The 11300-nt window shown below is 37.5% G+C and overlaps 1 protein-coding gene across 1 annotated transcript; it reads left to right on the top strand.

The window, feature by feature from the left end:
- Positions 1-1041: 1041 nt before the first annotated feature.
- LOC133315977 (receptor-like serine/threonine-protein kinase At4g25390) lies at positions 1042-3818 on the top strand. Its single transcript, XM_061517663.1, has one exon. The coding sequence runs from the start codon at positions 1271-1273 to the stop codon at positions 3392-3394; it is 2124 nt and encodes a 707-aa protein (XP_061373647.1). The 5' UTR covers positions 1042-1270; the 3' UTR covers positions 3395-3818.
- Positions 3819-11300: the final 7482 nt, after the last annotated feature.

The raw sequence follows: 11300 nt of genomic DNA, 5'->3' as shown, positions 1-11300 counted from the left end.
TGTGCTGCAATTGTAGCTGTGCACATAAACATAAGCAAACTAGAAAACAAGAAACAGAGTAAAGAGGAAAATAAATAAATAAACAATAGAAAGAGTACCCCACAAGTGTTAGATACAGTTGTAAAGGATCTCTTAGTCTTAGGAAACACTATTTCTGGTATTTATAAATATATTTTTATCCATACAATTTAATCTGATTCCAATATTATTGAATTCATATTATGATGATTGTCTCAACATGGTTTATAAATAATTTTGAATCTGGATAATGTGATGTGAAAAAAAAAACATAATATGTTCATGTGAAGAATCATAATCATATAAAGATTTATTAATGGTAATAAAAAAAAGAAAAAGAAAAAATATTACAATAGATAGTTGTAAAATCATAACAGTTGATTTACCTTTCTATAATTGTGATCTTCCTATATAACTATATCATTTTTTTTTCTCCATGTAAGAGGATCCATATCCAATAATTTTAGACATCAATAATATTGCGACTGCGACAATCACACACAATCGAAAAAGCAAGTAAAAAGAAATAAAAGAAGAAAATGAAGATACATAATCTACTTTTATCTTTTAATATGAATTATCTCTAGCAATATTTATTATATTTTCTTTACTGCATGCATTTGTTATCATACTCAATTTATGAGTAAAATATAAATAAATTAAAAAACTTTAAGCTTACCAAAAAAAAAAACTTTAAACCAAGCAATTATTCATATATTCAAGTTCAATCTACTAAAAATATTAAAAATAAATAAATTAGAAATCCATAACAATATCAAGCCTTCATAGTCGACTACGATAAATTCATTAGGAGTGAGAAAATTCAAATTTCTTATCTCAGATTTCCCAATTAAAAAAAGTGTAAAATATTTTTTTTAAAGAAATAAATAAAACAATAAAAACAAAAAGTACTGTTTTAGGTCTTGTCCTAATGCCAATCCAAACGAACAACGCTCAGCAAAAAAAGTCCAACAAGAAACAGTCAGTTCACGATTGCACACACATGACATGACACATGCCCATTTAGAGAGAGAAAGTGAGTTAAATAGAGAGAGAGAGAGACAAAGTTCCCTCTACTGAGTTGCTCATTTCTGTGTTTCCTCAACCTCTCCAACTTCTGCCTATTCCGAAAACTCTCAAAAACAACATAAGACAATCCTCAAAATCTCATGTTCCAAATTTCAAAACCATGACCAACCCATTAACTGAAACTTGATCCCAAATTTAACCCTCCCATCATCTCATCGCCACCATGCCATCCCGGCAACTCCTCCAATCTCCGCCGTCCACGGCGTTCTTATCCAACACATACCCACCACCACCACCACCAACACCACAAACACAACCTCCTCACACCCATCACCACCGCCACCACCACCTCCTGACCCCTCTCATCGCCGCCACCGCTTCCGCCTTCTCCCTCCTCCTCCTCGCCTTCATCTGCCACCGCACCCTCACTCGAAAACGCACCACCCCATTCTCCTCCTCCGACACCGACTCCAAGCCACCCCACCGCTTCTCCTACGCCCTCCTCCGCCGCGCCACTAACTCCTTCTCCTCCCGCCTTGGCCACGGCGGCTTCGGCACCGTCTTCGCCGGCACTCTCCCGCCGCCGGCACGCAAACCCATCGCCGTCAAGCTCATGGACTCAACCTCCCACCAAGGCGAGCGCGAGTTCCACAACGAGCTTTTCTTCGCGTCGAGGCTCCGCTCCCTCCACGTCGTCGCCGCCGTCGGGTTCTCCTCCGACCCAAAACGCCGGCGATTCCTCCTCGTCTACGAGCTCATGCACAACGGGAACCTCCAAGACGCGCTCTTGCACCGAAAAAGCCCCGAGCTTTTGGATTGGAAGAAGCGCTTCGCTATTGTGTTGGACATTGCAAGAGGAGTTCAGTACCTTCACTCTTGCGACCCTCCCATTATTCATGGAGACATAAAACCCAGTAACATTTTGTTGGATCGAAATTTCTCTGCTAAAATCGGGGATTTTGGGCTTGCCCGGTTGAAATCGGAGCCGCTCCAGTTTGAAATTGAGGTTTTGGATGATGATAGTATTGCTGATGATGATGATGAGGAGAAGAAGAAGAAGAAGAAGAAGGAGGAAGAATTGGAGTGTGATGTTGGTGGGGTTGTGTTTGATGATTGTGGCTCAATTGAGAGTGTGCATACTGTTTTCTTTGATTCGGGTAGCTTGGGTGTGGAGCAATCTCCTCCACAATTGGAAAAGTCACCAGAATCTATTGTGGCGGCAGTGGCTTCGCCGGAGACGGCTTTGGCGACGGTGGCTTCATCACCGGGTTTTGATAAGTTTAGTGTGCAAAGTGAGAAGGATGTTGTTGGGGGTGTTAAGAAGAGTGGTAAAGGGCTAAGGAGTAATTCAGTGAGGGAATTATGGTGGATGCAAGACAATGATGAGGTTGCTGCCTCTGCTTCAGCTTCAACACCAACAGTTAGTGAAAGTAAGAAGGTGAAGGAATATGTGATGGAGTGGATTGGAAGGGAAGTGAATAAGGAAAGTCCAAAGAGTGAATGGGTTGGAGCAAAGATTATGGAGACAGAGAAGAAGAAGAGCAAGAAGCACCAATTGGAATGGTGGGAGTCAATGGATGAGTTAAAGGTTGGTGGGGTTGTGAAGAAGGAGAAGAGAAGGCCTGCGAGGGAATGGTGGAAGGAGAACAGTGAAGAGATTGCAAAGAAGAAGAAAAAGAAGAAGAAGAATAAGAAGAGTGTAAACAATGATGACAATGGTGATGATTGGTGGGTTAGTGATGATGCATTATATGGGGATAAAATTATGACCAAGAGCAGAAGCAGGAACAACCGTGGTAATATGGATTGGTGGTTAGATGGTCTCAGTGGTCAGTTATGGAGAGCTCGGAGGAATAGCTTTGATTCTGCTAGTGGTGAAATTCCAAAGAGTGGTGGTGTGAGTAGTACTCCTAGTATGAGAGGAACTGTATGTTATGTTGCTCCTGAATATGGCTGTGGTGAAGATGTCTCAGAGAAGTGTGATGTATATAGCTTTGGGGTCTTGTTGCTTGTTATCATTTCTGGGAGGCGACCACTTCAGGTGAATGGTTCACCAATGTCAGAGTTTCAGCGAGCAAATCTTTTGTCATGGACACGCCATTGTGCTAGAAATGGGAAGCTCATTGAGCTTGTTGATCAGTCTATTCAGTCATTGGATAAAGAGCAGGCTCTTCTCTGCATCAAGGTGGCTTTGCTTTGTTTGCTTAAGTCACCTGCTCGTCGTCCTTCATTGATGGAGGTTGTGGGAATGCTTAGTGGAGAATTGGAACCACCCCAATTGCCTGTTGAGTACTCACCTTCAACCCCTTCTCGCTTCCCTTTCAAGTCTAGGAAAAAAGGCCGGTGAGTTTCTTCTATCAGATAAGCCATTTTCATGGATAGTTACAGTAATATACTGGTGGTGGCAGTTTACCAATGATAGATAATTGTATAGGGATTTAGGAGGGAAAAGTTGTGTTCTTACCATTGGAGTTCACTTTCTCTCCTTTCTTTTTTCTTTTTGTTTTACCATTTTGGTCCTAGTCCTTTCACTTTTCTCGTTTTGACACCATTATGGCCTACCAGTTGGAGTTTGATCAGTGTACATAGACCTACTTCACTTTTTTTTTTTTCCCACACTGACTTATAGGCATGCCTTGAGTGATGTTTATCTTTTGGAAACTTTGATCCATGCTTTAGTGGTGAGGACTGAAGCCATCTTTGTAGTTTGCATTCTCTTACTTTTGGAAATGAAATAACAGCATACCTTTTATTTACAACTCCTTTGTGGTGGTCCATTCCTGTTTGTAGCTTTTGTAAATTTTGACTATACTTTACAATTTGCATCTATCAATTTTCTGCCTAGGTGGAAGAGCCATGTTATTCATATATGTTGTAACAGAACATTGGAATTTGAAATTGTGAAATCCATAGAAGCAGAATCTATCTATAAGCTTTTTCAATGAGATTATGTGCTCATGGTTGTAGTAGTGAAATGAGTCATGAATGTGGTGCTTTCTCTTGACGCAAGTTGTGCTACCAATGGATGTATTTTTCTGAATCATTGCGACAGGGTTGCCCACCTGTTCCCTAAGATATTATCTTGTTCCCTTGTAGTGAAGCTAGTTTGGTCTCCCAACTCCTTTTTTGTATGAGATATGAAGAATAGCAAAACCAATAAAACTTATTGAATACAGCTGCAAAGCAGTGATGTGTGTCATGCTAGTCATATTTGATTAGTTGCAGAGATATTTAACAATTAACGTAAAGACTTCCTCCTTATGTCCATGCTGAACTTATGATGGCCTTAAGAACAACTTGGATAGTAGTGTGTGACTTTTCAGAAATGTCCCCATTTAAGGCATCCAAGTCAATATCATGACTTCATTTTATTCATTTGTTTGAAATGTGCTAATAATATCAAATGAGAAACATATATATAGTGTTTCAGGTTCTTGTCTTTCAAAACATTTCAGAATTTTAGACATGAAGAGTATTTTAGTTTTGGGAGGTGTAGCATTAGTATCCTCAACTTGATTGTATTTGCTTCGTGATTGTTTTCTACCCTAGTATCAAAAGTGGCACTGTGGATCTCGAGATATGTTCTCCCTCAGTTCCTCTCTTTCATTTTCACCCGTTAGGGTAAAATATTTTTTCTCCCTGTGACAATTATACCAGAGAGCTTTCAGTTGTTGAAAACGTACATCAATAGGAAGCTTTAAACGAAGTGGTATCTGCTAGATCAAGGTTGTCTCCAAAACTTAACATGGTGGCGATGTATACTCATTAGCATTCTTCCTTGTGTACACTTGCATTTGAACTCAAAAGATGCATTTTGGTAAGTACTGAGAAACACCATCACATTACTAGCCTTTTTAAAAGGGAAAAGTGTTTCTCCAGCAACAGCAACAAAAAGATAAAATTATCTTCAACAATTTCAAAACTACGTTGAGGGGGAAAACAAATACAGGGTGTTTTATAATTTTTACTCTCTCCTTTTATCATGAATTTTACTAAAATACCATTTATTTCTATTTCCCAAACCCTAAAATGTGGTCATTATGGGAGATAACTTTATCTCACGTTAATCCCTTTTTGCAAACATGCTCAAATATTATGCTAATTACCAACTGGGGCAATGAACTTAAGCTGTCACGACTCGTTGAATTGCATACCAAATTGTCCTTTAACTGTGATGGGGATAACTTTACTTCAGGACTTAAGGTCATCTTCATGTCTCACTCCGTGGTTTTGTTGGAAATAATCAAGTATGAGTTGTAAAGAAGTACCACATAGACTAGACATAGACCAAGTGATGACTATGTAAGTGCAAAAGACCCATAAACCTATAGCCTTAAGGTTTTGGGTTCAGATGTGGTGTCGGCCCACTTATTGTGGTTTGTCATTTAGCCCATTGGTAGATGTATCCTTTGCAAAGGGTTTTGGGCTCCCTCGTTCCATTCCCAACAGTGGTATCAGAGCCAACGATCTGGGTCAAGTGTTTGGAAGGCCTCTGCTGAAGGCTAGTGTGACCCTAATATTTGAAAGAGAGAAAAAAAAAAGACTTCTGCAGAAGTTGCCCTTAGGGTAAGAATGATATTGGGCCTCACACTTGAGGGAAGATGTTGGAAATAATCAAGTATGAGTTGTAAAGAAGTATCACATAGACCAAGTGATGACTATGTAAGTGCAAAAGATCCATAAACCTATAGCCTTAAGGTTTTGGGTTGAGATGTGGTGTCGGTCCACTTATTGTGGTTTGTCATTTGGCCCATTGGTGAATGTACCATTTGCAAAGGATTTTGGGCTCCTTCGTTCCATTCGCAACAGGTTTGTTATTTTTTCCTTTATTTATAAGCCATTAGCATGAACACTTAGGATTGGGTGGGTTTGCCTATGCAAAAGTTAAATAACTCTGTAAATACTTGGTTTATAATTGACTTTAAGCATTGATTTATTGCTATAGTTCCATCATTATTGTCAAGATCTGAATTTGTATACAAGCCGCTGATCAGAGACACTGCAAATTAAGCTCTCGTATGAGAATTCTAGTGCATGACTTCTCGAGAATATGTACTGAAGTGGGTATTATTTTGCTTTGCATGCCTAACGTAGCTCATTTACTTGCAAATGAGATGGAGAAGTTTCGCAAAAGCAAAAGGTATATATTGTTGAACCCCTCTTCAGTGAACAAACATCCTTCCTAGTTCCTAACTAGTGCAAGAGTTTTGAGTTTCATCCATAAAAAACCATGTTTGGCAAAGTCATAGGGTCGATTTTAAAAATGATTTTGGGTTGCACGTCATGATTTCAATGAAAATGAAAAAAACTAAGAAGTTGTTTTGCAAATTATAATGTACACATCCTATCGGACTTTGGAAGTTGTGTACATATCTTGCTCTCGAAGTAACTTAGTCTACTCCCCGTTGCCCCCCTCCCAAACCCAATATATATATATATATATATATATATATATATATATATATATATATATTAAATTCAATTATGTACATGTTTTGTAGTAAAAGAGGAATATGTGAACCAATCTATTTTTTGGTGTTAAGGAGAAGCGATATTTCCGTGTTCGTAAATAATTGAATAGAAACATATGTCTATTAATCAACATCCCCCCCCCCCCCCCCCCCCCCCCCCCCCCCCCCCCGATGGTACATATTACATGTATATTACTTTGTAAGATTCGAGGTCTGTTTGGTCTATACATAGTGTGGATGTGGATAAAGTAGAAGGGATTTCTTTTTTAAAAAATATGGTGTTGTTAAATTTTTTAATTTGAAGTGCACACTGATAAACTATGTACTATTGGAGCGAGGTTTGATTGAGTAACTAAATTTATCATCAAATTCAAATGAAATAAAAATACCAAATATCTTCAACTCCAAACTGGGCCATTCAGCCTTTGTGGGCTCCTTTTGAATTGATGAGTATACACATGTAGATGGATGGTCTAACATTGGTTATATATAATAAGGTGGTTGGATTGAAAAAATTGAAGTAAAAATCACTGAAGCGAAAGATACAAACCTGGTGAGTTTATAAGGTAGTTTATTTCGATACTTAAAGCAAATCCATCATTTTATTACACAGCACAACTTTACTCAGAAGAATAAATGACAAATATATTTTGTGCTAATCAAAGATTTTTTTCTTCTTCTTTTGGAACAAAGGAGCTGGGCCAGGGGCTCAGAGAAAAACTAAACAATGCTACCATATCATGCTAATAAAAGACAAGCTATTCATGTAGGAGGGTCTGTAACCATTCCTGTATGTCTGCACAAAAGATGATAATTAATTATGCTCATTTTGGTGATAATTAATTATGCTCATTTTGGTGATATTGTTATCCCTGGACTCAAAATATAACACCATGTTTTTTGTACACCACTTTTGTTCAGTCATTTTTATACCACATTTTAGTAATAAAATATGAGAAATATATTTTTTTATACATTCTCTCTCTCTCTCTCTTCAAATGAGTAAGAATCATTTCCCATTAATATAGACTTCTTGTTTGGTTTGGAAGATTCAGTCATTAGAGGCGTTGTGATTTTTTAAGCTACTCGTTTGCATAATGAGACGACCCTCCTTCAAATGGCTACATGAAATATTTTAGAAGCACGTGCAAAACCAATATTTTTTAATCAATATCATGAATAGCCAAAAAGATTATTATATTTGATGCCTAAATCACATCTTTATGGACAACAAATTCCCATAAAAGCATAAAAGAAATATGAAGGGTACTGGTTCAGTACTTTGACAGGTTGTAAGTGATAAGCTATGCAATAAAATGCAATTAATGTGAACTTCATACTAGACAAATGTTTGCAAGGTGAAAATATGAAATTGGCCTATGTTGCAGCAAGTTGTACAAGTTTATTCTCATTATATCTTTGATTTAATAAAATAAATAAATACAATTTATATACAGCTGCTTTTAAAAATATCGAACTTAAATTCAATGGGGATTTCAATATTGGCTTGCATAATCCTTGTGACAATACAAGTTCATGTAGCTGCTCAAAGTTTGAGACTGTTGACCTAGCTGTGTTGACATATTCACGAATGACCCAAATGATAAATTAGTGGATTGACACCACATCATATGTTTCCCCTAAGGGTAACTTGTATGTAAATCTCGTCTCAAGATCCTTTGCAAAAAATATTTTCACCAATAAGTCAAATGATAAATCACAATAAGTGAATTGACACCATATTTTAATTCAAAATCTTAGAGCTATAAGTCGATGGATCTTTATGTACTTATATGCTTCTCACTTGGTTTATTTCTGACTGATGAGACTTCACTACTATTCACAAGAATATTTCCAGCAACAACACATTAAAAAAGAAGGTAGAAAAATAATGCTAGCACGGAATGTACACAAGATGCTAAAGGAAGGTAAAGTTCAAGAAGATGTGAAGTTAGTTATCTTATAAAGAGGCATAGGCAACTTTGTCCTAAGCTAGTTGATAAGGTTAGCAACTGAAGTACTTAATTGTATGGAAGCCTATTTGTTTGTACTTAATGTTATATGTGAATTGAGAAATCGAGCAAAATGTTGGAAATGAGATTCCAACTGTGAGCAGTGAAGTTCTGTAACACCCCGTGTTAACCCGATTTGTTAACACGCTTAATTAAAAATGCGGAATATCTTTTTCTTTTCAATTATGACGTCATTATACTTAGCCAAGTTGAATACTTAATTCATTTTCAAAACATTGCCTGTATGTAAATTGCAAAAGACAGCTAACTGAAATACCTCATTAATTAAAATAACAGATATATGTCTCTGGCCACGGAACTACAACACGTAGACCGGACCAACTAGCAGTTTATACAACTCAAGCTAAAAGTACTAACAATATAGTGGCATGGACAACTCTCATACTCACCCAAATAAGGCAACAAAGCCCAACAAGTCTCAACATAGCAACAATATAATATGAAGGCGGAAAACATAAACAGCATCCAAGTCCAGTCATGCCAGCATATAAACAGTAATATCATCAACTAAGCTCAGGCCTCCTGCCGTCAGAGGCATCAGCCCCCAAATTACCTGAACCTGAAATAAGCGCCCCCAAACGTGGGGTGAGATCTCTAAACAAGAAATCTTAGTAAGACAAGGGGTCCTCAAGGACTCTTCCGCTCCAAGCTCACTTACAAGTATAATATAAGTTCAAAACCACTAATTTCAATGCATGTTCATGTTAAGGCATATATATCATGACAATATAATCTCTTGCTCAACGAGCTAAATACTATACTCATTAATCATGTGATGTATGTAAATGCAGTTCGACTGGCCAGGGAACAGGATAAGGATTATGCACGTCTGCGACCCATCTAAACATAAGAGTCACAGTCTTATGCCTTACACACCAGAGTCGTTGTCTGATCGTGTAAGTGACAACATCACTTTCATACACTACATGTCTTACACACCAGAGTCGCTGTCTAATTGTGCAAGTAGTCAACAATTAATTTAATACATCTCAGGCATATATCAATGCATATTTCATCTTTCATAAAAGCATACCATGCATATAAACCACCCTCCCATGGAGGTCGGTGGAAAAACAACAGACTAATCCGAGGACACGAAAGCTTACCTTTCAAGCTAGCTATCCAAACCAAGAATCCAACCCGGCTCAAGGTCCAAACTCAGCACAATCACAATCTGTTTTGGACCTATAGATATATCAATAATCATATACGACAAGCACAAGACACAAGGACAACATCTTTCCTTAACTTTTCATGTCTTAAGGCTTCTCACAAAGCCACAAGACCTTAATCACTTAGATTCTGACTTAGTTAATTATTACAGAGGTTCAACTTAGCCAATCTAGGGTCCACAAACCCCAAACATCATTTTGTATGAACAGTGCAACTACTGTTCTTCGAAAACCCAGAATATCTGGATATTCCTTGGGGACATATCCGGATATCACATATCCGTATATTTCTCTTCCAATATCCGGATATCAATATTCGGATATCCAGAAACCCATATCCGGATATCCATATCCGGATATCAATATCTGGATATCAATATCCGGATATCAATATCTGGATATTTACAGCCAAATATCCAGATATTTCGCGACAGAATGCAGTTTGCATTTTCGCGAAGATATCCTTCAAGGTTCCATTTTTAACACTTTAAAACGTTAAAGCATGCATCTTTAAGTCCATTTAGGTTCACATACCAGTTGGTTACTTGTTTAACTCATTAAAATGCAAAGACATCACCTTTAAACCATTAAAACTCAAGATCAGGGTTAGGTAACTCACCCCAAAGCTTAAAACAGAGAAAGGAGTGCTCTTGGAGCTCACCAACAGCTCCCCAAGACTGACTATACACAGAGCACGAAAATGGTTTGCAAGACTTGGTATTTCTCCACCAAGGTTGACACTTGGAGCTTCAACAACCAAGATCATGATGGTCACAACACTCAACCAAAACAACCAACCCTCTCCCCTCCCCAAAATAGAGACACAAACTCAGTATAAGGTTGACTCAACCCTTCCAAACCACTCTACCAAGTGTTTGCCAAGTAGAAAGAAGAAGAATCAATGGAAAAAGAGGTAACTTGGGAGGTTTTTCAAGCAAGAAAGCCAATGAAGAGGATGACCAGCAAGGAGACACTCACACAACAGCCAACTCACGCATAAAGGTTGGAGAATCAGCCTAGGATTGTGTGAAATGGTCTATTTATAGGCCACTTAAATTAATCACACAATATTAACTTTAATTGCTACGCTTAGCATATTAATCCCAAATTTTGGATTCTTAACCTACTCAATTTTACAAGAATTATCATATTTTTATTTTATTTTTCGGAGTACCTTTCCGGTACGCGCTTTTCATAGCCAGTATCAGTTTCTGAAACCAGTTCTCATTATTTTAACTTGAAAATCATTTTCACAGTCCTACATATTATTCTAGGAATATTCATGCACTTATTATAATTTTTCGGGATACTTTATCGGTACGCATTTATACCGACTAGCAGAACTGGTATCTGCACTTTTCGTCAGAAAAGCGACTTTCAGCATTATTACTCACTTACTATAATTATTAAAGCCTCATAATAATTATTAGGGTCAATTATGGAATTATTTCATAATTATCTAATTAATTTCCTTAATTAACGGTGCAGATTCTTACAAGTTCCATGTTGGTTAGAATGTGCTAATTGAAAATCATATAAATGGAAAGACCCATAAATCCAATGTTTTAAGATTTTGG

The sequence above is a fragment of the Gastrolobium bilobum genome, unplaced genomic scaffold (assembly GCF_033153095.1).
Source record: "Gastrolobium bilobum isolate Gb01-03AN ecotype WA unplaced genomic scaffold, APGP_CSIRO_Gbil_v1 utg88789, whole genome shotgun sequence".
In the NCBI taxonomy this organism is placed as follows: Eukaryota; Viridiplantae; Streptophyta; class Magnoliopsida; order Fabales; family Fabaceae; genus Gastrolobium; species Gastrolobium bilobum.
Note: the sequence above shows the minus strand (reverse complement) of the source record. Positions and strands in the feature narration are given on the sequence as shown.